The following is a 24,478-nucleotide window of genomic DNA, read 5'->3' on the forward strand; positions in this document are numbered from 1 at the left end:
CACGCCTCCTTCTGTGTGTTACATACATGCGCACAAAACTAGTATAGCCTTTCACCCTTTGGGTACAGGCTATAAAAATAAATAAATAAATAATGCTCATACTGTAAGCCTGACTCGTACACATTATAAATCACATATATAGAAGACGCCTTTGCAAGTCGGGCACTTGTGCTTCTTACAACTTTCGGTGTTGACCGCCTGCAGTGACTGAAAATAGCTGAGAGTCACTCCCATAATCTCCTGGCGACGTTGCTCCAAGAACTCTCTAGTGAAATCATCGTAGGTAGTCACACAATGCATTAGAATGCGATAAAGCACCGTCTCGGTGCTGACAAAAGTGTGGAGCGAGCTTTCAATGTTGTCCACCTTCTGCTCAATGAAAACACGAGTCATCTGTATCAGAAATTGTGTGGCTGACTCGCTAAAATAATTGGCCAAAGCATTGAGCACATCTGAAAAATTGCCAATGTTCCCAATATGCTGCACAAATTTACAGCCAAACTGACTGGCCATGGCCTCGAGATTCACGTGGAGCTGTCCATTGCTGGTTGTGCTCACAATATTGGGAAGCAAGGAGGCACCCAAAGCACCCACCACAGAAGCACCTTGCAATAGACGTTCGTTGATTTTATGCAGACTGAGCAGCACATCCTGAAAAGGTATGCTGTTAAGGATGCGTACAAAGTCAAATTTTTGACCAGTATCGCCGCCGCTAACTTGCAACTTGCCAGTTTCACGAGATATTCGATCGAAGACTTTTCTATAGGCGGGAAGAAAGGAATAGAATTTAATTAAGCATCTATATATTTCCAAATGCAATCTACCTGGCCTGAGTGCGCAAAGAACTACGCAAGGTGGAGCCGTTGGTTACCTTAGAGGCTATTCTAAAGTTATTAATGGAGTGCGTAAAGATGACCAAATTGGAAGCTATTTGTAGCACATCATAGCTGCTTAATGCCTGATCATCACTGATTTTCTGCAGAATAAACAAACACCAAACACCAACTGAGACCCACATCTTCATTATATACGAAGTCATGCTAATTAGCTTACCAGGTACAGCTCATATACGCCATTTATGACGCCTGTGCCGGAGATGACGATGGATGACACATTAATGCCTTTTACGGCCAATTGAGCTGCTGCATTCACATTCCAGCCTGTTGCAGCCACAGTGGACAACGCTTTTGTGGCTCCCGTGGCGCCCAATCCGACAACACCACCGGCTACGCCCAGCCAGCTGCTGCGGGCATCACTATCCGTTATGGAAGTAGGCTGTCCATGGCGTCGCCGATCGAAGAGTCTCGCCACCGATCGCGCTGTACTATAAGCCACAGTTGCCGCACCCGCCGCCGTGGCCACAATCAGAATGGGTCCAGCCACAGGCACGGCAAGGGCTGCCGCAACCGGCACGCTAGCCACCAAGCCGCCAACGGTGGCTACAGTGTCGCCAGCACTAAGTATTTTATGCTTAATCTGCGAGCATGGCGTCGGGTGCAACATCAACGAAATGGTATCTCCATCTCCGAATGTGTAGACTCCCTGACTAGGCGCTATCATGGTGCCCCTGGGCAGCGTGTTCGCGAAAACAAATTTCGACCAATTCGCATAGACTCGGCCATGCTCATCAATGAAATTCATGCAGCAGCCCTCACTGTTGTCACCGCGCATGCACTTCCTAGTGCGGAAGATCGGATGACAGCTGTAGTTGATGGAGCAAAGTGCCAGTTCCGGATCGGTTTCGGGCGTAACCAGCACATATATAATGGCCGAGAGCAGCATCCGATTTGTGTACTTTCTCTGCAACCACACATTGTCGAAAAGTAGCTGTCGTTGCTTTGCCAGCGCCTTTGAATTCTGAGACTCATTTTCGCATAGCAAGCTAGCGATCTTCTGCTTCAGCACATCACCTTCATCCGGCGCTAGACTAAAGAATAATCAGATCTTGTTAGTTGCCTGGCCATGAATTACATAACCTACGAATCCCAGATGATTTCAGAGCGCAGCCCGCTGCTTAAAGCAAAATCCCGTTGCACCTCGTAAGCTGTGCGTGTCATTTTACAGAAGCTTAAGTAACAAAAATATATACTAATAATACACACAAACAGACACCTAACACATTGACTTCAATTTTAATCGTTGTTTTTTAATGAACGCAAATAGTCCACATAAATGGTGTAAATAAAACGTTAACACTGCCGGTACGTTGCTATGCAACCAAAAACTCCGGCACATACGCACACACTCTCACTCACTCACACAATTGCATGTGGGACGATGTGCAAGAGGGAAATGCATATAAAGTGAGTGGCACTTGTCAGCGAATAAGAAATACTGATATTAAAACTAACAAACGCAAGTTCCATTGAAAATACTTTAAGTTTTATTTGACTTGAATTGAAACTCAAGTAGCATTCGAAAGTCACAGTTCGCGCTCCGACTCAAAAGTCACAGTATCGTAATGAGTAGTTTTGCTCTCGATACCGATGAATGCATGCTATATCATGCATCCCTGGCAATCGGCATCCCTAGTATTTTGTTTATAACTAATGCGCGACACCGACGACCGGACGGCTTTGCAGAGGCTTGAATCATCAATATAATAAATTAATTAAATCTTTTAACTAAAAATACAAGCAAGAGGACCTTAAATGCAATATAACGAGTGCTGGCATAAGTGACGCCTTAAAAGCAGCTCACAGTCTTTACTTAATATATACAAAAAAAATTCAGTGAGTGGTGGTCAACGGTTGGTTGTGTTGTGGTGTCAAATTAATTGGTGGGTGGTGCGGTGGTCGGCAGGAATGTACGGTTAATAGATCGCTCAGAGAATTGTTGTTAAATAGAAATTCGCACTAAACATACACAGAGAGTACACACCCATACAAACAAACAATTGACTTTGGGCCAAGTTCGGAGGCAAAGGTAGTAAGCACACACCTGTTTGTTTATGGCGTCGCGTAAAAATCGTTAAGTTAACAAGTTGCGTGCATTTGTCATCAGTTTACATTTTTTGATAATAATTCAGAATCACAATTTCCGCAATTTACGAGATTTTTCAACCGAAGAACTTCGTCCATTCGAATTCGTTGTGCGGCATATTAAGTGCCGGAAATTATTTATGGCTTCGAATGCACAGCTTGGTAAATTAATTTTAATAATTGCAATTGCCGTTTTCTTCTATTATTTCTTTTGGGTGGCAATTCTACCATTTATGCTGATCGATGAAGGTGAGTGTGGAGCAACAGACTGTGTTATTAATATTTTTAGTTTTTATTAAATAATCTCGCGCATAAACATCTACGTCATCCCAGACCGGCAGTTGCTCGGCTTTTGTGTAGTAATTATTGTTGCTGATTAAATTCGTTTGTGCGACACATGTGGGGCTGCCAAAGACCCTCAGGCAAGGGTGGCGACTAAAAGGGGGCTGCTCAAATCGTTGATGCTGTGAAATCAACATTTGATGTGGTTATTTAAGTCGTGCGCTTTTTATTTGCACTTTACTGTTACCTTGCCGGGCATGACGAAATAAGATTTTAACGCTAAGCCTCTTTAATTTCAAGTGCTCTATGGCTAGTCAAGGTCGTATTACATACACAACTCATAGATGCTCTACGTTTTCCTTTTCAATTGCAGGAAATCCCATTCGCTCGTTCTTTCCGCCATTGAAATACGCCTTCATAGTACCGACAGTATTCGGAGTCATCTTCCTGGGCGGCATAGCCATATTCTCCTTTTATCATATCTGGAGCTTCACCCAAAAATCAACCTCGAAGACGAAGTGTGCTTAGAGGGCGGCGTAGCCGACTCACCAACCCGCATCATCAGAAAGGTCGCAGGCTTATCAAAAACCTTACGACATCTTTCAGCTGCTCAGCACACTTGAAAACATAAACGGACCAGCAACTCTCGACTTGGCAGTAGGCAGGAAAATGCCACAGTGGCTGGTCATCGGTATCTCCGGTGTCACTTGCGGTGGCAAGACGACATTGGCGCAAAGTTTACGTGACTACTTCAAGGGATTGCGTGGCGCGCCTTTGTGGAACACACCCTATACCATTGGCGATGTGCAGCTTGTGTCGCAGGACGATTACTTTCTGCCCGTCGAAGACAGACGTCACAAATGGAATGAGAAATTGAATGCCATTAACTTTGAGCTGATTACATCACTGGACATGAAACAAATGCTTGCGGATATTGCGCACATCATTAAGGGACGGCATCTGGTGCCAGAACCGACAGAGCAACTGGTGGAATACATGCCGGCCACAACAGCCGTCACCTACGCCAATTTCGAGCATTATGCAATGCAATTTCAGCAGCAGTATCAGCAACAATACAGCAATTACCAGCACAACAGCAATGGAAAACTTGGTTATCAATATCAGCCGCCCCAGCACCATCAACAACATCCGCATCAGCATCGACAACATCACCACCATCCTCATCACCAGCAACAGCAGCAACAACAACAACAGCAGCAGGCAGCACACATAATGCGCGTGAATGCACAAATTGCCGCCCAAATGAGGGATAAAAAGATTAATGTACTGCTCATCGAAGGCTTTATGATATTCAATCAACCCGAGCTGCTGGCTTTGTGCAATCTGAAATACCACTTCCACTTGCCCTATGAGAAGTGCTACGAGAGGCGACGAAAACGCACCTACGACCCTCCAGATGTCACCGGTTATTTTGAGCTCTGCGTCTGGCCACACTACGAGTTGAACTTCTCGGAATATCGTGACTGCAAGGACATAACATTCCTCAATGGTGAAATATCCAAGGAGAAGATATTCAAGTTTGTTCTTCAACGCATTGTCCATTATTTCGAGGAGCGCTGCGATGGCAATATGCCATCAGCGAGCAACAATTGCCCACCGCCCCAGAAACTTTTTGGCATGCTGGGCGTTACAATGAGCACCGCGAATAACAACTTGATGCCCAAGACATGCCCCATGGAGCAGTAGTGCCGCTTTATATGGCTTGGCATATACCTATATTGTACAATAAATACCCCCATTTAGATCTAATAATGATTGGAGTACGGTTGAGCATTTGGCAAGTATTTGATAAACTAAAAGGCAGGTTTGAAGGCTTAATTAATTTAAGCCAATCTGTTGCCAAATTCAACATACATCCGATATGTACATTCAGGCATATAGTATACACTCACACATATATAGTATATTACTACATATATTTGCATTAGTTAGTCTTAATGCTATGGTTTAGGTAATTCTGTGGTCATGTTTTCTCTCTATTGAATTATTATACATATATACTGAGAAAAACAAATAGCTAAGATTGTGGTAACTCGCCGCACCTTATCCAATATTTGTGCACGCTCTGCGACCTCCAAAAAGTCCAAAACTATACGAGTTCAAACAGGTAAAAACCTTTCGTCTAAATGAGTGCATACCAATAGATGAACAGATTAAACTTTAGTGATCCATTTAAAAAGTTACCAAAAATAAGAAATTGAATAAAAATGACAATTGAAGATTGTCCAAAAAAAAAATGGTTAAAATATCCCCATTTACCGTGTAAAGAAATATTTATAATATTTGGTAACCGAAAATATTGAAATCTTCATGAAAACTTATCGCACGTTTCATTAAACATTTTGAGATAATGGTTAATATTTTGAGAATTTTAATAATGCCTCATGGAAAATGATTGTGAAATGGGAAAACGGTTCAGGAACTAATTTAGCTGTGCTAAATTTTAAATATGCATCTAAATTGTAACACTATTGGGGTTTATTCTTTTATCATGAATGTAGTAACTCGATAAGAAAACATGAAGTTTTTTGAAAGTTATATACTAACGAGTGCTTTAGTTTTAAATTGGGTACAGGATCGGATAGTAGTCACCGAAATTTATAATGTTCCTGAAAAATTCTTTACTGATTACAATTTTGAAAATCTTTTATGGAATTCCACGTGACACAGTAAATAAAACAACATTCAAAGTTGAATGTTTAAAGCAGTTTTCAGGAGCCTTGTGCACATCATGTAAATAATGTATGTATTATATTTATAACATAAAACTAGATTCTAAGCTAATTTAAAAATGTATTTTTCTTGTGCGAAATAAAACACACATATATACACAAACACATACAGATACACACACATACATATATCCACAAACTCAAAACGAATTGAATTGCAATTTTCATTAATGGATTTATATTTTCTTTGTTTTTTAATATTAGTAAATTTGTTTATTCTTCTATATGTTTAATACCGGCTTATGAGTGCAATATTGAATATTTTACTTTTACATTTTAAAATTTTAAATGGCCTTTTGCCAAAACAACAGTTTTAAAGTATACAGAGAAAAAAACTCCATAAAGAAATAAATATACAAATATATATGATTGCTTAATGTACAGATGCAATATTCAGAAACAGGGTTCCTTTAGTTAGTCGTATTAAAGAGATACTGTTGCTGCGGCCTCATACACGATTTATTGCCGATTTGTTATTGTTAATGAACGAAGTGCTTTGCGCTTGGTATTGGAATCGAGCTCCGACTGCTACTACTTGGATTATCAATATCTTCATCATAATGTCCTTTTTGTAAACTTTTTGCTTAAAATTATGGTAATAACCTTTTGCTTAAATATGTTGCGTATATTATGCGGCGCTACTAAAAGTAAACATTGCCCCTATATTAACGATCGAGTCAAAGCTGCAACGAAAGATAAAATCATTATTATAATACGAGTATAACCATTATTCAATGCAATTTTCTTTTAGTTTTGTACAATTATTAAAACAGAAAAAATAAACTTTCATATTTATAAGAGCAAGCATTGAAATATTTAAAGCGATTAGAACAACATAAACCACTGCGGCCATCACCAGTTATATGCATTAGGATTCATTATGCAACAAATTTTGATATACTTTGGCTAAGTACAGGACAAATGTTTGGTATATGTGTCCTCTCAATTGTGAAAAAAAAGGTATAGGTTTATGTATAATCTAAGTGTGTTTGTTTTTGTTGTTATCCTAATAGTAGTCTGTTTAGAAATACGATGATTAGATATACCATTCCTATTAACACTCACCTAATGCTCTAGAGTGCATCCCAGTCGGTTTGACTGTTGTAGACCTCCTCTTCTAGCCAAATCGCGTAGTTGGCCTTAAAGTAATCTGTCAACTCCACTTTGCGATCCCACCAACCCGAATGGCCAAAAAAGGCGAAATCCGAATGCGTCAGTATCTCATCACTGGGAAAACCGCCCTCGACGCCATAATCATGCAATTGCTGATTGTGGGCATTCGCGCCGCCATTAACACCACCGCCGCCTCCATTGCCGCCGTATCCATTGGTCTCACCAACTCCGCCATTGTTACCGTTACCGGTCACATTCATATTGGATTGCTGAGCGTTTTCTGCATTTTGTGCTGCAGTGCCATTGTTACCACCACCGCCTGCACCACACTTTTGTGTAGCCTCTGGATACCGTCGTAGATTGAAGCGATCCACACAAGCACGGAGCGTGCATTCCTCCGCCTGAAAGTCCCACGGACGCGACTCCAAGTCATTGCCAAAGGCCCAATCATCGTTCAGACGGTGTCGGACTTTGGAGTAAATGGCACTCATGGTTTTCATGTTAGATTTACGCCACTGGCGACCCAAGTATTTGGTCTGCATCTTGAGTAGCTTCAGTACGTAGAGCTGCATCATGGCATGTCGCACTTTCAACGTCTTCTTAAGTATGGGCGCCGATTTGAAGACCACCAACATCATTACTCGCGAGTGCTTCCATTTGATCAGTTTGTTCAATATGCGCAGCAAATTAATGCAGGAGAAGACATTGCGCCATGAGTAAGGCTTGTCGGACATTTCACCACCATAGACAAAACTATCGCCACTCAGATCGGGCTGCTCCCCAATCACACATGAGGGGAAATCCAGTAAAGGTATGGAATTTTTTGTATTCACATACTCGGTTATCGTTTGATTGAAGAACTTCAGCACCAACGGAATGCAATTAGCAAACACGAGATGCTGGGACATGAATTCGAACTGATACACATGATTGATCTTGAAATGCTTCAAATAGAGTAATATTATCGCCGATACAGCCTTTACAATGATCTCCTTGTGTCTGCCCATGTCGACGGTTAATTTTGTCGATTGTGTCGCAGTTAGCGGCATCTTCTTTGGCAGCACATCGGCCATTATGTTGATGCTCTCTGTTTTTGACTTTGAGGTGGGTGATGCCGCCAATAAGACTTTGAGAAGTGCTATCATATACTGCGGTAAATTAGGCAATATGGCCTGATAGAGTACTTCAGCTGGTGTCAGTTTAATTTCATCCTCATGTGTTGAGATCGGATTGCGTGCTATGTCCTCTTCCTTCTTGATTTGCATATCAGCCAGACTGGTGTACATGTGTCGTTGGAGCGTATTAAAACCCTCGTGAATGGGCTGAGGCAGACCTGCTAAGCTCTCGTGGTCACCAATTAGTGAGTAGCCAATGAACTTGTTACGCGAAATATCCAAGAACTGATCAATATCCTTTTGGCGCACCTTTGGAGTCCAGGGGAGTCGTGCCGTGATTTGCACAGGTGCCACAGGAGCAGGCGGTTGTGTCAGATTGGGCTGGTTATTTGGATTCGCTGTGGATGTAGTGGATGCTGTCGCTGTTGTAGACGAGGATGGATCATCAAAGGGTCGATAGTATTGTGAAAGTTCATCCTCGCCATTGTTACCGCTACCATTGTTGCCTGTAGCTCCGCCACCGTTGGAATTGGGGTTGCCTTCATTGCCCGTTAACTCCATATCTATTTGCTCCGGTTCGTCTAGAAAACGTTGCTTCATCAGGGACCGTCTAGAAAAAATGTGGCCAATGAATTATTTCAGGACATCTTAGAAAGCCCATTTTACTCACTTAAAGTTCTTTTTGGGATACTGATTTTCGAGTATATCCGTAGCCGTTGCCGGCGGCGAGCTCGCGCGCATGCATTTAGTGACCTCCAGTGTATCCTCTGTGATTGGTTCCAAGCCGACTTTGATTCGGTACTCGTTCTTGAGATTCTTCAACACATCCATGCCACCGAGACCGAGCAATGACACTTTCCATAAGAGCAGCACAACCTTTTTCATGGGAAACTGGGGCGCAGCACCGCTACAAAATCGCGTAATCATGCCCAACAACTTCACGGCCAGCAACTCTCCGTCCGGCAGCGGACTATTGATCTCCTGCACAAACGCTTCGGCCATATCTTTGTAATCTTCACTTGCCTTTTCACGTTCATTTCGTATTGTCTCGGTTATAATGTACAGTACCGACAGGATGACACGTATATCCGTTGAGTCCACCAGCGTTACATTCGTTATCTTCACGGCCACAATGTCCGGCGAACATGCGCTTTCAATTTCCATATTGAGCAAATCAATAAAGGACGAGAACACTCCAAGCTGGTACAGCACAATCACGTTTTCCCGCGTATTCTGATGTTGCTCCTCATCAGACTGAACCTCGGCCCAGCAGCCTTGCGCCAAATATAATATACAACGGGCGGCTTGCATCCGAAACGCTCGATTAGAAACCTCTAGCTGATCAATCAGTTTCATCACAATGCTGCGTTGGGAGGCAGCATCCTGTTTCTGCCAGTTTGGTGGCAAGTCATACAGCTCCATTTGGTCCTCAAAAGCCTTAACATTCATCTGGAATTCGCTGAATTCCGTGTAGCTATAAAGCTCGGCAATCTCATTTTGGTAGCTATCCACGTCAGCGTACACAAAATCCAGGTCTGGTCCATCGCAGTTGGCATCTACGTCGTGCGTGTCCTGCTCAAAGGAGTTGTTGATGGATGAGAGCATCATTTAGAGGCTGTTTTTGTGTCGAAGTTGCGTGGGTGTCTATATATATGTCTGTAAGAGCTATATGTATGTAAATGTGTATCCTTTTGGCAGTGGTGGGCCCCTGTCGGCGCCTGCAGCTCCCACAACTACTACTCCTATTTGGAGGGGCACCGCTGCGAAAGACGTGCCTTGGTCACTACACTTTGCTTAAAAGCTCATAATACTATTTTATTCTTAAGAACAGCTGCATTTTTACTGCGAACTTTATACACTCGTAATTAATCCACAAAGAGCGAAAAACAAGGGCTGGGACGACGGCAAATGTTGCCAACACATATCGATGCTTTAATTACACTGTATCACTATTTCGGTATCGATATTCGTTGTTTTTAATTTCATACTTGCCTGCATCAGATTGTGGTCACACTGTTTTGTACTATGAATTACATGAAACGACGTTACCAAATTACCTTGTTTTGTGTGGTAAATATTTTTTTAATAATATTTTCCATCGGGATAACAGACTACTTTTGGGGTAGAAAATGCACACACTTGCTTACATTCGTAAGTTCAAATCAAGTCACTGGAGTATATACAAGTAAGCGAAATTTTAATTTCGACCATTATATGCATCCGGGTTATCTTAATTATTGGGTGATCACACTGTCACAATGTTGCCATACTTCGTACTAATGTGTGCTGCCAACGGTGCTTTTGTAGGTTTTTAATGAATACCGGCGCTAGGCTCATATTAATTACACATATATATAATTGGAATTATGATTCCATTTATTTAGAACTATTTTTTATATACACATATTTCGTTTCAGCCCGTGTGCGTGCGTGTTTTTATAAACCTATTTCGTTGCCGTGCCGAGCCGGAAAACGCAGGCAATGCCCATCTCTAGTTGCAACTTTTATACCAAGTACTTTGATTTGACATATGGTCACACTCTTCCGACCCCTGTTTTGAGTATTTATTCGCCTTTTTCTTTGCGCCGGCCGCAGTACTTTTTGTGAATTCTATCAAAACTGGTGATTGGAATATAAAGTAAGCGAGAAAGTTCGACCATTAGTCATAAATATACGAGATTATGTCAATTATTGGGTGATTACACCTGACCCTATGCTGTTGAACTTTGTACAGGTGTTTGTGTGTGGCTTATCACCATGAGCTTGCAGTTTTTTACTTAATACCGGCGCTAGTTTCATATCAAAAATATATTCTGTTCTTCGCCATTATATACGAGTATATTTATATATTCCATTGTATATTATCAGAATTATACATAACTTATTGTGAAATTACCAATCCACGATCAAAAGAAAAATGGCTGGTCGTTCACTTATCCACTTTGTGTTCGGCGCACTGGCCACAGCCTTGGGCACATACATCTACTTAACTATGCAAGTAATTACACATTTGTTCAATTATTTACGTTGCCTGCTTCAATTACATATAGCTCATACATTTGCATGTCTAGTGTCGTCGCTGATAAGCTAATTTTAATTTGAATCTACTATTATGGTAATGGGAAAAGGACCGACAGGCTTTACCAACCTGTGGGTGGCCCTCGCCTCTGATTTGACCTTGGTCAATAATACATTGGTTGGCGCACGCAGCGAGCGCCGAGCTGTCGATTCGGGTTGCTTCTATTATAAAATGACTGATAATGACTTTGCTCAACTAAACTAATTGCAGCAAATTACACGAATCTGAATCACGAATATGAATCTCAAACATTTCCAAAGCATTTCGCACCAGGCGTTCAGACATTGCAGTCGTTCACTCGCAGCCAGTGAAGTTTTTACTGCGCAACAAACAACGCCATTGAGTCAAAATCGTCGTCGGTATTGCGCTGTACTCTTGCCGCTATTCACAGTTAGTTGTGCGGCCGGCGCTGAACCGAAAGTGGCGAAGTCCCAGTACTCCACAACTGCCGTGAGTAGTGCTGTGCAGTAAAGTCTTAATTGATTAATGCTAATGAATATATATGTATATTTGTTTCGGCCCTCTGCATCACTAACACTTTGTGCCAACTTTTTGTTCGACGCATTTTCTGTCTGTGTCTCAATCCTAAACCCAAACTCAACCACCTGCTACTTCCAGCTCGACATGTCGACAGGTGATTATAAGAACGCGTCGACCATTTACGAATTCAGCGTTAAGGATACGCATGGTAATGACGTAGCGCTCGAGAAGTATCGCGGAAAGGTTGTGCTCATTGTGAACATTGCCTCCAAGTGTGGATTAACCAAAAACAACTACCAGAAACTTACCGACCTGAAGGAAAAGTATGGTGAGCGTGGATTGCAAATTTTGAATTTCCCATGCAATCAGTTTGGCTCACAAATGCCCGAGGCTGATGGTGAGGCTATGGTTTGCCATCTCCGTGATGCCAAGGCTGATATCGGCGAGGTGTTTGCAAAGGTAAAATTGTGTGCAGTGATGTCTGATGAAGCTCATTAAAACTGATTTTCTTTTTCTACAGATCGATGTGAATGGGGATAAAGCTGACCCGCTCTATAAGTTCTTAAAGGCTAAGCAAACTGGGACTTTGGGCAGCGGCATTAAATGGAACTTCACCAAGTTTCTGATCAACAAGGATGGCGTGCCGGTCGACCGTTATGCGCCCACCACTGATCCCATGGACATTGGCAAAGACATCGAGAAGCTGCTTTAGATAGCATCTATCGCACACTCTAGTTTTAGACTCGTGCTTTATGATATGCATTTTTGTGCATCATGCAAAAGGAATATTTATCTTATGGCGTTCTAGCATTAAGCTTGGTATGAAGACTATATCTTATAAACTAGTCGTGTAGCCTAGCAAACATACTCTGCATGTTTATATTTCGATAATCATGTCATCATATTTAAAAAATGTTTCAGATTATAATCAATATCTATGCGAAATAAAAATCGTTGTGGTTTCTCCACAAGTTCGAATTGATTCCGCTTCTACTCATTGGCTATGCATGACATACCCATTACGTTCATTGACTCGGGTGTGGCTTTTGGTCACTCACCTCCATTATGGACTGTCGCGCCTGCCGATAACGCTTGGCCAGCGATACAACGTTCATCACTACATCATAGCTTTGATTGTTTCGTGATCGCACCAGCTTGTAGGTATCACTGTGATCGCAAAAATTTTGCCAGGACATTCTGATTGCCTACGCTTCTGCGATTGTTGCTGCTAATGTTTTCGCGCAACAAAAAAACTTTGAGAATGCATGTATACAAAATGTATTTTTAACTTTTATGTTATGTTTGTAAAATTTGGCCCAAAGTGTCTGAAATAAGAAAATGTGATGTCTGACAAAAATATTATTTTCAAAACCAACAAAAAGTAACTGAAAATTTTCACTTGCTAGTTTGTATAAAAGAAAAACTTAAGAAAAACGCAACGAGATTTCTTAGTTATAAGACTTATTGAGTTTTTTGCCCATTATTTAATAATTCCAAGAACACCCTTCGCTTATTAACGATAGTGGAGATAAGGCTGAAACTCAATTTGGGATTAAAGGGTCTTCGACTCAAAATATGTATATGTCGAAATGGGAAATTGTCAATCGTATAAATAACTAGATGTGGTCTGGAGCGTAAAAAATCATAATCTTTAGAGCAATGGTCAGATCATCCTGCAGATATGTGAATATGATGAAGAGGATCTTCATACGAAGGGGCCAAGATGACTAACTTGAAAAATGTCAGAAGGTAAGTGAACAGGTTTAGTTATTCATATTTGACCTGAGTAATACCTTATCAGTACTATTCTTTAATCATAAGGAAATATAATTTCAAAAAACAATTCAAACAAAAAATTAAGTCAATCAGGGTACATGTACATACATAACCTCAGCTTGCATATTTGCCAGGAATGTATCATTTTTCAAGAATGTAAATTCCAGCAGATTAGTCGTTGGTTACCGATTTTTACAAATCCAAGGTACATAGATTAAATACTTATAAATACATATGTACATACATACATATGTATGTATGTACATATGTATGTAAAGTAGAAGCATGTCACTCATTGTTTTCAATAATTTAGGAAAGACAGATAAGAGATTCTTTTCGGATAGCAGGGAAAACACATAAAAAAGCTTCTGCAACAGACGGAAATCAGTATACATTTATATTTACATATGTATGTATATCCATACTCAATGTTCTTGGTATGGACATAGGTTGCAACTAGCGATGGACATAGCCCGGCATAAGAACGAATGGATAAAAGCCGGCGCACACCCATCTCTAGTTGCAACATGTATGTCCACAGATTTGCCAAATGGTCACACTTTTACCGCCCTCGTTAGTATTTATTCGCGTTTTTCTTTGCCATGGCCGTAGTACTATTGTGAGTTCTAACAAAACAAGTCATTAGAAAGTAACGGTAAGTAAGTGACGGTTGCTGTTCGAGCATTAGCCATAAATATCCGACTTAATTATTGTTAATTTGCATGTATAAAGTAATCGCGCGAAGGCTTCTTTTATTTTAATCTACTATCGTGGTAATAGAGAAAAGGCCGGCAGGGATGACCAACTGTGGCCCAACAATATTCTTTTATTGCAAGTGCGCACTTGCTGCTGATTTGGCCTTGACCTTGGTCAATAATTCATTGGTTGGCGTACACGGCGAGCGCCGAGTTGTCCATTCGATTTCTGAATAATACCATAATAATGACATAATGACTTTGCTCAACTAAACTAATTGCAGAGAAATTACACGAATCTGAATCACGAATATGAATCTCAAACATTTCCAAAGCATTTCGCACCAGGCGTTCAGATATTGCAGTCGTTCACTCGCAGCCAGTGAAGTTTTTACTGCGCAACAAACAACGCAATTGAGTCAACATCGTCGTCGGTATTGCGCTGTACTTTTGCCGCTATTCACAGTTAGTTGTGCGGCCGGCGCTGAACCGAAAGTGGCGAAGTCCCAGTACTCCACAACTGCCGTGAGTAGTGCTGTGCAGTAAAGTCTAAATTGATTAATTATAATGATTGTACATGCATACATATTTGTTTTGGCCCTGTGCATTACTAATACTTTTTGGCAGCTTGGTCTTCGACGTATTTTCTATTTGTCCTTCAATTCTAAATCCGAACTCAACCACCTGCTATTTTCAGCTCGACATGTCGACAAACGATTATAAGAACGCGTCGACCATTTATGAATTCAGCGCTAAGGACACGCACGGTAATGACGTGGCACTCGAGAAGTATCGCGGAAATGTGGTGCTCATTGTGAACATCGCCTCTAAGTGTGGATTAACCAAAACCAACTACCAGAAACTCACCGACTTGAAGGAGAAGTATGGTGAGCGTGGATTGCACATTTTGAATTTCCCATGCAATCAGTTTGGCTCGGGAATGCCTGAGGCTGATGGTGAGGACACGGTTTGCCATCTCCGTGATGCCAAGGCCGATATCGGCGAGGTGTTTGCAAAGGTGAAGTGGTCTTCAATGATGTCTGATGAAGCTCATTAGAACCGATTTTCTTTTCCTACAGATCGATGTGAATGGCGATGAAGCTGACCCACTCTACAAGTTCTTAAAGGCTAAGCAAACTGGCATTTTGGGCAGCGGCATCAAATGGAACTTCACCAAGTTTCTGATCAACAAGGATGGCGTGCCGGTCGACCGTTATGCGCCCACAACTGATCCTTTGGACATTGGCAAGGACATCGAGAAGCTGCTTTAGATAGCACCTATCGCACTCTCTAGTTTTATAGTCATACTTTATGATATGCATTTCTGTGCATCATGCAAAAGGAATATTTTTGTATTGCATATTGCATATTTTGTCGTTCTAGCATATAGTTTGGTATAAAGACTATATCTTATAAACTAGTCGTGTAGCTTAGCTGATTCTGATTATTATCTTTTACTATTCCTATGCGAAATAAAAACCGTTGTGATTTCCCCACATATTCAAGCTGATGCCGCTACTACTTATTTGCTATGCATGACATACCTATATGTATTGTATATGTATTGAGTCGAGTGTGGCTTTTGGTCACTCACCTCCATTATGGACTGTTGCGCCTGCCGATAACGCTTGGCCACCGATACAACGTTCATCACTACATCATAGCCTTGATTGTTTCGTGATCGCACCAGCTTGTAGGTATCACTGTGATCGCAAAAATGTTGCCAGGCCATAAAGGCTGCCTGCGCTTCTGCGATGGGTATAAAAGTATTTTTTAGCTTTTATGTTAACTAAGTTTTTGCAATTTACCAAAATATGTCTGGAATTAGGAATGTTATGTCTGACAAAAAACGTATTTTTAAAACAAAAGAAAAGTATAGAATTTTTTGTATTCGAGTAGTTTTATTTTTAATTTTTATTGAAGATATTACAGTTTATCTCAATGCGTTATCCCTAAAAATGACAGGTAAGAGTGCCAACAAAGCTCAAGCGTGTGGTCTAGATGTGCTCTGAAAATATATGCATTTAGTTGATACACCACTGACATTAATTATTATCATTTTTATTTATTACCTCAGGAATGCTGAAAAGTATTTGGAAGTGCTGGATAACAGTCCAAGACATTGGGGCCACTACTATCTGCCACCCAGGCGAGCTTTTTACCATTCTTATTGAAGGCCACGTCCCATAGTGGTTTCTTTCCGCCCAAGGCAAATGTAAAATGGCTCTTATTATAGCGACTATCCCAGAGCTTCACATCTCCATTGTGATCTGCGCTAACAAAATGGCGTCCATTCGGTGAATAATCTACAGATATGACTTTTGTTTTGTGCCCCATAAGACTATCTAGCAGACATCCACTTAAAACCTCGAATAGCTTCACAGTCCCATCATCGCATGCGGCTACCAATTGATAATCTTGGGGATGAAAGCAAATACGTCGCATAGGCTTCTGCACACAAGCCTTTCCCGTAATTTTTCCGGTTGCAGCATCGAAAACTGTGAGGTTGCCTTCGTAGTCAGTGGCTGCAACAAAACAATCATCCTTGCTTATGGCCAATCCAATTAGTGTTCCACACTGCTTCGTATCATAGCTGTATAGTAACTGGCCCGACTCCGTGCCGTATTTATAGACTTTTCCGTAACCTGAGCCAGCGAACACGCAGTTGTCGTCTTTGCCAAAAGCAGTCGACCAAATATTCGATACAAAGTTATGCGACACATTAGCAATCTTCACTCCATTCACCACATCCAGTAAGGTGAGAATACCATCCAATGAGACGGCGGATATAGTCGAGTTGTTCGGGCTCAATGCCACATTGTGTATTCCCATGTTGGGGACTACGTGCGCATATTTGCGATTCAGGTTATCTTTCTCAAAGTTCAAGAGATACGAGATAACTAGCTCTTGTTTCTCGCTGCCCGAAATTATAAATTCCGAGAACAATCCAAGTTCATCGCTATCATCGGCATATGTTGAATCATCATTATTTAACTTTCTACTTAGCGGCATCTGTGAGCCCAGCATACGTTCTCCCCAAACGCAACAGCACATGTTCTGGGACGTATTCTCTGCATGGGCCATATTGGTATGTTCGATTTCTCTCTTCTTTTTTTTTTGGAGGGCTGTTTATTCTTGTAGCTATTGTTATCATTAATAATTAATTTTCCAATTGAAAAACTAAAGTCAAAGTTCTGTATTCTTACCTTTCAAGAGTCTGAATTGTGACAAGAAAGCACAAAAGTGTGATTGCCAATATACCTGTGTTGTAAAGTTCAATCGTAAAGCGAGTTATTGTATCGATAAAATAAAGTGACCCATTAAAGAACACTCTATCATTGTTCTAAGGTTAAAAGAAAATCAATTTTTATCTTAAATTCTATTTTATCTCACATTTAATACATTTAACTATATTTGAATAGTTCATAAATTGTGTTTTTCTATGATGAAATGAATTATTGAGATATGAAAATGAGGGAGAAACATTTTGATCTTAGTTTAAAAATGGTGTACGAAAAAGTAAAAGACGTAAAGCCGATTACACTTGTGCGTCTTCAATATGCAACGTACATTATTTATGATATGTATTACATTAAAATCAGATATCAAAGATTATCTTTCTGGCTTACTGACATCGTCAGCAACTCTTAAACTATTTGATAGCTTTACGACGATTACTTTCAAAACCGGATTGTAATTTAAAAACAAGACTTTTATAGTTAATCATAATAATTTTGATATTACTAATAGGTTGCCAACCAATATGGTCGCGCACCCCTCAACTTTAGAGATTATATTTTCTGTGTCTATTTCGAAGAAACTACAAAGAACATTCAACAGACTGTATTAACGTAGGTTCAAGTTGGTACAAACTAGACAGCTGCATGACTTCACTCATAAGGTACGTTGAAAAGAATCGAATTGAATTGAGTTGGGTAAGTGGAACATTGAAAATGAAATGAATTTATATGAATAGAGTTAGAATAAATTAAACGTAAAACGGAATAAAACAATTGACATATCGAAAAACATTCGATTTATTCGAGTTACTCTACTCTAGTTATTGTAAAATCTGCTCACTTTGGTCCGATGGGCCGATAAAGGCTGAAATTGAGGAATATAAAGCCTTTGGATATGCCATCACCAGTGATATATGGATAGATAATTATTTAAAAGCGTCGTATTTGTCCTGTACAATTCATTATATAAAGGAGGGAGTTCCTCTGTTGTATAAAACTAGCTGCAAAATATTTTGCATTCCAGCCAGTAGCGTGGCTTCGGAACGCACATTTTCAAACGCTAGAAATTTAATAACAGAAAAATGTTGTCTATTAGCCACCAATCCTGACAAAATTAACCAGATAATGTTTTTAAATTCTAATATAAAATAAATATGTTGTTATGTTAGTAATAAGTAATATAAATATCAACCATTTTATTGACTACAGTTTTTCTTTCTTCTTTACCGGTTTGTCATTCGAATCATTCGAAAACTACGTCTCAGTTTTTCGTATTCTCACTCCATTCAATTCGTTTTTCTACGTTTCGACTGAGTTGTACGTGTGTCAGTTTGCCTTTGCATTCTAATTCACTCAACTCATTTTGAGCATTTTGCATTCGAATGTGTTTTTTTTTTGCCATTCATGCAGCTGTCTACTACAAACATCATTTAAAAGCGAGCTGTTGTTTCTGATTTCAATTGTCATTGTGATATTATTTACTATTGGAGTATTGGAATAGTTGGCGGTGCACAAGTTTTTACCATAAAGAATTATTCAGACGGTTCTTGAATTAAATTCTTGATTTAATCAGAATAAACTTAAGAAATAAAATCAACGAAGCAACTTTTCACAAATATAAATGGAAAGGTTGTTAAGAATTTGAAATGGTTTTCATTTGAAATTCTCGGGGCTATTCATGCACTCTAATTGTTAGAATGATAACACTTTAAAAACAAATACATATACTTGGATATGTAGATTTGCGAATATATATATTCTCCAGATTGTATACAATCCTTTCTGCAGGGGCATTAAAAGTCGACAAAGCACACAAAGCAACTCCCACGAACAATCGCTTTCATTTGATTTGCTAATAAGTTGAGCTTATCATAAAGTTATCTTCCATCCTAATCGAGCAAGCGAACGAGCGCTTACCTTACCTTCTTTTGCATTTTGTCAATTCTCGTCTTCAACTTCAAAGACATGGCGCAACTATGCCTGACCACCACCAGTCCACTGTCTGGTCGATCAGAGCAATAGTAGTATTATTCGTAGATGGCAGATGCAGCACAACATATCGGTGTATGCGGGGCACGCCATTTTAAGTGCCCACAACAAATTGCCAAAATGCATGCTATGAATGCAGTGCAACGTTTCATTTACAAATCGAGCAGAATGCTGCCTACTAAATGCGCAAATTTCAAGTTCAAATCGCAATTGCGAAGCGACCGAATCGCATATCGCTCATACGCCATGTAGTGTCGACCTTCCGACAATTACGCGAAAATGTTGCACGAGCCAATTACGTCAAGCGACGCCGCTCAGGCTGGCACTTTTTTGGCAATTAAAATACTCGGGCATGCGTGTGGCACAAGCATCTGACGATGACAAGCAAGTGGCAGCATCTAAGCAACATTTGTTGGGGCTGGGGCACAAAAAAGTGTCAACAATGACAACAATTTGTTGAGTTCATCATTCAACGACATCGAAATCAAAATCGGTGTTCTACTGTGATGAAATTCCCAATATTGCGTTACAAAAATCAATAAGTATGTAATAGCTTGGTTACTTTTTACGAATTAGTTAACTACCCCCATCGATAGATAACGCTCAGTTATGAGGGGTTATCTAATCTAAACCACCATAGTACATACACACCTAAAGAATGTGTGAACAAAAATGTGTTTTCGGCAACGTCACCTCCATATTTTCACATTCTGTGAAGTAAAAAGAGTGATTTCAGAATGACAAGTACTTATGTATAAAAAAACATACGAAATCGACTGAAAAGTTGCTGATTCAGCCTAAGGTTAAGGTTGAGAAAAAGCCTTATTTCCAAAACCCACAAAGATGATTTAATATTTAGATTCCCTTCGGGTGTTTAGTATAAAAAATATGTTTCTATGATTTCCTAACTCTTGGAAACGGTGGGATTCTTCTTCAGTCTGCTAAATCAGTCGGCATTTAAAAATATTATTGTAGAGGATCTTTCAGTCTTTAAACCTAACTTGAACTCGTCGCATTTCGCTGACGATTACTTTATTGACGCCAGTCTTTGACTTATGATGAATATTGAAGATACGTATACATAAATCAAGTAACTATACACTTTTAGCGGGCAATGGAAAATGGATGCTTTACTGAATTAATTCCATTAAAGCTAATAACTAAGAAAATTCAAGAAGCACTTCTTCAAATATTTTACGAATAGTAGGAATATCTAGGTAATGTTAACAATTTAACATCAGTGAGCCACTGTGCGTTCGTTGATCGTGAATCGACGCGTCGATTGCATTTTGTTTAACATGCCTTTAATTGTAGAACTGGGGCAAGCATCTCGTCCCTAAACAGGGTGTTTAGCTGAGAATTCGCGATGACATCGGCCGGTCGGTTAGCAGTCGTTTAGTGTCTATGGCCGTTGACACTGACACTGATCGTCATATTCCCAAATTCGTGACATTTTCAAGCGTATAAATAATTGCGCGCATGCGTCGTTTTCAATCAGACGGCAACGAAGCGCGTAACGTCAAAGCACCTGCGAAACGAAGGCGTGTGAGTGAGCGATCAAGTGAGTGGGGACCAAAGGATCAGCAAGGATGAGTCGCATGCTGCTATTGTTGCTGCTAGTCGGCTCCAGCTATGCGGCCACACATGTGAATATTACGATAGCCCAGCAGCCAGTCACAAATCCGGCCGATGTCAGCTATGTGGAGGGACGGGCGCCGGCCGAACTGCGAGCAGGTCCTTGGCGGGAAGGCGAGGAGCGTTTGGCACGCCTCAGACAGCCTGATCAGATGTCTGAATCACAACAGCAGCAACAGCAATCGCAGCAGCAACAGCTATCGTCGCAGCAGCAGCAACAGTCACAGCAGCAGTTGACGCCACGTCAGGGTCTGGGTCTTCAGCCATCCAATAACAACAACAACAATGTGCGTATGTCTCGTCCCAATATGCGTCGCGTGCACATGCGTCGACCCTCCACACAACAGCAGCAACAACAACTCTTGCCACCCAATAAGGGACAATTCCGTCAGCGCAGCCAACAGCGTCAGCAGAATCAGGAATTTGAACGCTACATACAGTCTTATCACAGCCACGGACCCACCGTTGAAACTGTAAGTATGTAAGAAGATGGGAGAATATTGGTGGAGAATACCTATATCGGGTTGGTTGAGAGGGGTGGTAAAAGGGAAACACTATACATTCCGAAATTCCTGAGTATTATATGGTATTGTCCGTTGCGTTGAAAGTGCCGGCGCATTTTTAGCCCACTCTTTTATCTTTCTTCTTAGTGTTATAGTAATGCGGAAGCATAATCTGCTTTCTTATTCTAAATCAAACCAAATACATATGTTTTTTATCCTTTAATAATCTTTTCCAATTTAAACTATATAATTATTCAGTTACACTTATAAAACCTTTCCCCAATTATTCTTCACCCTTAAAATATATGCCAATATTTGATTGGAAATCATATTTTAAAGTTTATTATAAATTGGGATGTCAATCACAATTTTATTTTTATCAAATCAAGGTCTATGAAACTTCCAACCCCGCACCACAGCGTTACACGCAATCGAGCAGTTCGTTCTCTTCGTCCTCGTCATCATCTTCGCCTTCTTCTGAAGACAGTAAGCCACAACGTCTTGTATCAATTGGCAATCGAGCCAAGTTTACACAGACTTTTGAGCGTCAAGTGGCATTACCAGCGGCCCAAAACAGTCAACCAATATCAAGTTCGAATGTGGCGCAGAGCGCAAATGTAGAGCAGGATATCAAACCAATCTATGAGCCACAGGTGCCCGTCCAAAGCGCTACAGTTTCTCCTTCGATGAGCTCTGCAAATGTTGGCGCTCTGCCTGCTACTGCTCCTCTGCCTAGCGACAGCAAAGCTGGTGGTTTCGATAGCAGCACCAGTTACAATCCTGTGGGCTCCTCTAACTACAATCCTGCCGGCTCCTCCAACTACAATCCGCCAGCACCATCCAGCTTCGATGCAGCCACTACCTATAACAAGCCCGGCTACGAGCCAAGTAGCTACAACTATGACGATGGACAGGACTATCAGGACCAGTATCCACCGTCTGTGGATGCCGACAGCTCAAATTACGATGACTATGGGGATCAACCGAGCTATCAGGGAGGTTCGGGTTACTTGCCGCCACCAGCACAACGTGGCTATTCACCCCCTCGTCCGCTGGTTACAAAAACCATTCAAATTGTGCAGCCAGCACTGAAGGCTAAGAAATATGAGGTGCGTCATCCGGCCATACAAAAAGAGTTCTACGACATTGAGGAGCGTGTGGTCATTAAGCCGGCGGGCACTTTGGTGGTAGAGCTAGATCGGCCAGTGGCGAAAATACCAAAGGGGGAGACGTTGTTGCCGCTGGGCCATCCACATCCTGCGGTTGCTAGTGCCTATAATACGAACACACAGATCGGTAGCTACAACAATAACAATAATGAGTATCGACCATTGTATGATGCGCCTTCATCCAAGGAGCAATCACAAACGAGCACCACTGTTGGTTCCGCAGTGACCACAATGCCCGCTTACGATCAGGTGACCAAAAACGAGTTCGTGGACTCACAGTTGCAGCAACAACAACCTGGCAGCTATGCCGATGAGACAGACTCTGGCCGAAAGTCCAAAGAGCAAAGTTTCCTAACCGCCAGCGATGGCAATGGTAATCAGTATCAAATAAACACCAAAAACTTAACTCCCAATATGCTGAAGCGCCCGGAGGAGGCTGAGTACGTGGGCTATCCCAGCAAGTCCGTAGAACAGCCGCCCAATGAGTCCAACTATGAACGCCAGCCACTGCCGCCACGCAACTATCAACGCAACTACAATCGCCAGCCCTATAACAATGAAGATTACTTCAGTGGCGAGTTTCTACCCAATGCTAATGCCGGCAATGTAGACGCCAAGCCGGCGCGTCTGCAACAAGCAGCTGTTCAGGAGCAGCCCCGTCCGCAGATCATTAAGCACGAACACAATATCCGTTTGCCTCCTTCCCAACACAACATCTACTTGGGACGCAGCCGGCAGGTGCCCAAGGAGCTGCGTATTGGCAGCACAGCCACCTCCAGTGAGCAGGAAGTGCCCGCTCAGGTGGCAGAGGTACGTCCCTATTTGCGCAATCATGTGGGAGGAACTGTGGTGTACGCCAAGGCAGCTGTACGTCCCGCAGTTGCCAATAATATGCGAGGCTATTTCCCCCCATCCTCACGCTATCGCAATCCCTTAGCCGAGGAATTGGAGTATAGCGCACCCTATGCCCGCATGCGATACGTTCCGGAAGAATCGGGTAAGCTTGTCGAACTGCCAGCAGATAAGAAAATTGAGGAGTCAGAGAAGAGAACTACTGAAGAGTCGGGCAAGACACACATTCAAATCCAAATACCTAATCGTAATGAGCAGGACAAGCCCATTATAGTGGCCTCGACAATTAGTCCAGCAGTTGACAAGCCCGATTGTGATAAGCGGGAATCGCAGGAGCAACAGGAACAATTCCAGCGTCTGGTTGAAGTGTCAAATTCTGTCCCTACCACACAAGCCACGCCTACGCCAGTAGCTCAGCAGTCCCCCAAAGTTGACGTCTCAGTCAAGAGCGCCGCTGGTCACATGACGCCCAATGAGCGCGTCATTGCCGCCACACCTGCGCCCACAGATGCAGCCGCCACTAGCGAAACCTTCCACAAGCGTCGCATTGTCGTCAACCATCCATTCCAGACGGTGCGCGAGGTGGTGGAGCATGAGCCCATTACCAACTACCATCAGATACAGGTTAATGAGCCGGCCACGCCTGCGCTGTATCATCAGGCCGCCTACTATCAGCCACCAGTGCAAACCCATGGAAATCTGGTGCACTACCAAAGCACCTCCACACATGGCAATCTCTATGCAGCCCCTGTGCCTCATCTACACTACGGCTAGAACGAAACATCCGAATCTGAACCCTCGAAAATGGATCAACACT

General features: G+C 41.6%; 8 protein-coding genes across 12 annotated transcripts; 5 read left to right on the forward strand and 3 right to left on the reverse strand.

Moving 5' to 3' along the window:
* LOC115632825 lies at positions 1-2,219 on the reverse strand. The gene is made up of 4 exons (XM_030530077.1): positions 1,981-2,219; positions 1,054-1,927; positions 825-976; positions 1-760 (listed from the first exon to the last, which is right to left on the reverse strand). The coding sequence occupies exons 1-4, from the start codon at positions 2,055-2,057 to the stop codon at positions 124-126; spliced, it is 1,740 nt and encodes a 579-aa protein (XP_030385937.1). The 5' UTR covers positions 2,058-2,219; the 3' UTR covers positions 1-123.
* Positions 2,220-2,604: 385 nt separating this feature from the next.
* On the forward strand, positions 2,605-3,827 carry LOC115632829 (dolichol-phosphate mannose synthase subunit 2). The gene is made up of 2 exons (XM_030530084.1): positions 2,605-3,230; positions 3,637-3,827. Exons 1-2 carry the CDS (start codon positions 3,122-3,124, stop codon positions 3,789-3,791), a joined length of 264 nt encoding a protein of 87 aa, XP_030385944.1. The 5' UTR covers positions 2,605-3,121; the 3' UTR covers positions 3,792-3,827.
* Positions 3,828-3,901: 74 nt separating this feature from the next.
* LOC115632826 (nicotinamide riboside kinase 1) lies at positions 3,902-6,129 on the forward strand. The gene has a single exon (XM_030530078.1). It carries the CDS (start codon positions 3,933-3,935, stop codon positions 4,968-4,970), a length of 1,038 nt encoding a protein of 345 aa, XP_030385938.1. The 5' UTR covers positions 3,902-3,932; the 3' UTR covers positions 4,971-6,129.
* A 42-nt stretch (positions 6,130-6,171) lies between these two features.
* LOC115632824 (striatin-interacting protein 1 homolog) lies at positions 6,172-16,021 on the reverse strand. Of its 2 annotated transcripts, none has more exons than XM_030530075.1 (4): positions 15,869-16,021; positions 8,915-9,816; positions 7,082-8,854; positions 6,172-6,699 (listed from the first exon to the last, which is right to left on the reverse strand). In XM_030530075.1, the coding sequence occupies exons 1-3, from the start codon at positions 16,004-16,006 to the stop codon at positions 7,090-7,092; spliced, it is 2,805 nt and encodes a 934-aa protein (XP_030385935.1). In that variant the 5' UTR covers positions 16,007-16,021; the 3' UTR covers positions 6,172-6,699; positions 7,082-7,089. The 2 variants fall into 2 exon arrangements, with proteins under 2 accessions (XP_030385935.1, XP_030385934.1); XM_030530074.1 differs by lacking the exon at positions 15,869-16,021 and adding an exon at positions 12,862-13,098.
* LOC115632827 (probable phospholipid hydroperoxide glutathione peroxidase) lies at positions 10,765-12,670 on the forward strand. Of its 3 annotated transcripts, XM_030530080.1 has the most exons (4): positions 10,864-10,882; positions 11,113-11,242; positions 11,942-12,262; positions 12,324-12,670. In XM_030530080.1, the coding sequence occupies exons 2-4, from the start codon at positions 11,162-11,164 to the stop codon at positions 12,513-12,515; spliced, it is 594 nt and encodes a 197-aa protein (XP_030385940.1). In that variant the 5' UTR covers positions 10,864-10,882; positions 11,113-11,161; the 3' UTR covers positions 12,516-12,670. The 3 variants fall into 3 exon arrangements, with proteins under 3 accessions (XP_030385941.1, XP_030385940.1, XP_030385939.1); XM_030530081.1 differs by lacking the exon at positions 11,113-11,242 and having other exon boundaries at positions 10,765-10,882; XM_030530079.1 differs by lacking the exons at positions 10,864-10,882; positions 11,113-11,242 and adding an exon at positions 11,579-11,773.
* LOC115632828 (probable phospholipid hydroperoxide glutathione peroxidase) lies at positions 14,170-15,707 on the forward strand. 2 transcript variants are annotated; one of them, XM_030530083.1, is made up of 3 exons: positions 14,170-14,234; positions 14,972-15,292; positions 15,354-15,707. In XM_030530083.1, the coding sequence occupies exons 2-3, from the start codon at positions 14,978-14,980 to the stop codon at positions 15,543-15,545; spliced, it is 507 nt and encodes a 168-aa protein (XP_030385943.1). In that variant the 5' UTR covers positions 14,170-14,234; positions 14,972-14,977; the 3' UTR covers positions 15,546-15,707. The 2 variants fall into 2 exon arrangements, with proteins under 2 accessions (XP_030385943.1, XP_030385942.1); XM_030530082.1 differs by lacking the exon at positions 14,170-14,234 and adding an exon at positions 14,321-14,799.
* Positions 16,022-16,838: 817 nt separating the features above from the next.
* On the reverse strand, positions 16,839-17,493 carry LOC115632676. Its single transcript, XM_030529910.1, has 3 exons — positions 17,481-17,493; positions 16,920-17,415; positions 16,839-16,867 (listed from the first exon to the last, which is right to left on the reverse strand). Exons 2-3 carry the CDS (start codon positions 17,356-17,358, stop codon positions 16,839-16,841), a joined length of 468 nt encoding a protein of 155 aa, XP_030385770.1. The 5' UTR covers positions 17,359-17,415; positions 17,481-17,493.
* Positions 17,494-21,091: 3,598 nt separating this feature from the next.
* Positions 21,092-24,435, forward strand: LOC115632678 (putative uncharacterized protein DDB_G0282129). Its single transcript, XM_030529911.1, has 4 exons — positions 21,092-21,610; positions 22,030-22,381; positions 22,475-23,253; positions 23,296-24,435. The coding sequence occupies exons 1-4, from the start codon at positions 21,092-21,094 to the stop codon at positions 24,433-24,435; spliced, it is 2,790 nt and encodes a 929-aa protein (XP_030385771.1).
* The last annotated feature ends 43 nt before the right edge of the window (positions 24,436-24,478 follow it).

The sequence above is a fragment of the Scaptodrosophila lebanonensis genome, unplaced genomic scaffold (genome assembly GCF_003285725.1).
Source record: "Scaptodrosophila lebanonensis strain 11010-0011.00,11010-0021.00 unplaced genomic scaffold, SlebRS2 tig00001415-arrow-pilon, whole genome shotgun sequence".
Taxonomy (NCBI): Eukaryota; Metazoa; Arthropoda; class Insecta; order Diptera; family Drosophilidae; genus Scaptodrosophila; species Scaptodrosophila lebanonensis.

Bases quoted from the DNA above. Each gene is read 5' to 3' on its own strand.
- LOC115632825 (XM_030530077.1), bottom strand. From the start codon at position 2,057: ATGACACGCACAGCTTACGAGGTGCAACGGGATTTTGCTTTAAGCAGC. The intron at 977-1,053 runs GTAAGCTAATTA...TTTATTCTGCAG, and splicing joins GCGTATATGAGCTGTACCTG to AAAATCAGTGATGATCAGGC. The intron at 761-824 runs GTAGATTGCATT...TCCCGCCTATAG, and splicing joins TCTTTGCGCACTCAGGCCAG to AAAAGTCTTCGATCGAATAT.
- LOC115632829 (XM_030530084.1), top strand. From the start codon at position 3,122: ATGGCTTCGAATGCACAGCTTGGTAAATTAATTTTAATAATTGCAATT. The intron at 3,231-3,636 runs GTGAGTGTGGAG...TTTCAATTGCAG, and splicing joins ATTTATGCTGATCGATGAAG to GAAATCCCATTCGCTCGTTC.
- LOC115632826 (XM_030530078.1), top strand. From the start codon at position 3,933: ATGCCACAGTGGCTGGTCATCGGTATCTCCGGTGTCACTTGCGGTGGC.
- LOC115632827 (XM_030530080.1), top strand. From the start codon at position 11,162: ATGGCTGGTCGTTCACTTATCCACTTTGTGTTCGGCGCACTGGCCACA. The intron at 11,243-11,941 runs GTAATTACACAT...TGCTACTTCCAG, and splicing joins ACATCTACTTAACTATGCAA to CTCGACATGTCGACAGGTGA. The intron at 12,263-12,323 runs GTAAAATTGTGT...CTTTTTCTACAG, and splicing joins TCGGCGAGGTGTTTGCAAAG to ATCGATGTGAATGGGGATAA.
- LOC115632828 (XM_030530082.1), top strand. From the start codon at position 14,587: ATGAATCTCAAACATTTCCAAAGCATTTCGCACCAGGCGTTCAGATAT. The intron at 14,800-14,971 runs GTGAGTAGTGCT...TGCTATTTTCAG, and splicing joins CCCAGTACTCCACAACTGCC to CTCGACATGTCGACAAACGA. The intron at 15,293-15,353 runs GTGAAGTGGTCT...CTTTTCCTACAG, and splicing joins TCGGCGAGGTGTTTGCAAAG to ATCGATGTGAATGGCGATGA.
- LOC115632824 (XM_030530075.1), bottom strand. From the start codon at position 16,006: ATGGCCTGGCAACATTTTTGCGATCACAGTGATACCTACAAGCTGGTG. The intron at 9,817-15,868 runs GTGAGTGACCAA...TCCTTTGAGCAG, and splicing joins CGCAACAGTCCATAATGGAG to GACACGCACGACGTAGATGC. The intron at 8,855-8,914 runs GTGAGTAAAATG...CATTTTTTCTAG, and splicing joins TATCCCAAAAAGAACTTTAA to ACGGTCCCTGATGAAGCAAC.
- LOC115632676 (XM_030529910.1), bottom strand. From the start codon at position 17,358: ATGGCCCATGCAGAGAATACGTCCCAGAACATGTGCTGTTGCGTTTGG. The intron at 16,868-16,919 runs GTTACGGAAAAG...GTTACTATACAG, and splicing joins CTGCGTGTTCGCTGGCTCAG to CTATGATACGAAGCAGTGTG.
- LOC115632678 (XM_030529911.1), top strand. From the start codon at position 21,092: ATGAGTCGCATGCTGCTATTGTTGCTGCTAGTCGGCTCCAGCTATGCG. The intron at 21,611-22,029 runs GTAAGTATGTAA...TATCAAATCAAG, and splicing joins ACGGACCCACCGTTGAAACT to GTCTATGAAACTTCCAACCC. The intron at 22,382-22,474 runs GCAAAGCTGGTG...ACAATCCGCCAG, and splicing joins TGCTCCTCTGCCTAGCGACA to CACCATCCAGCTTCGATGCA.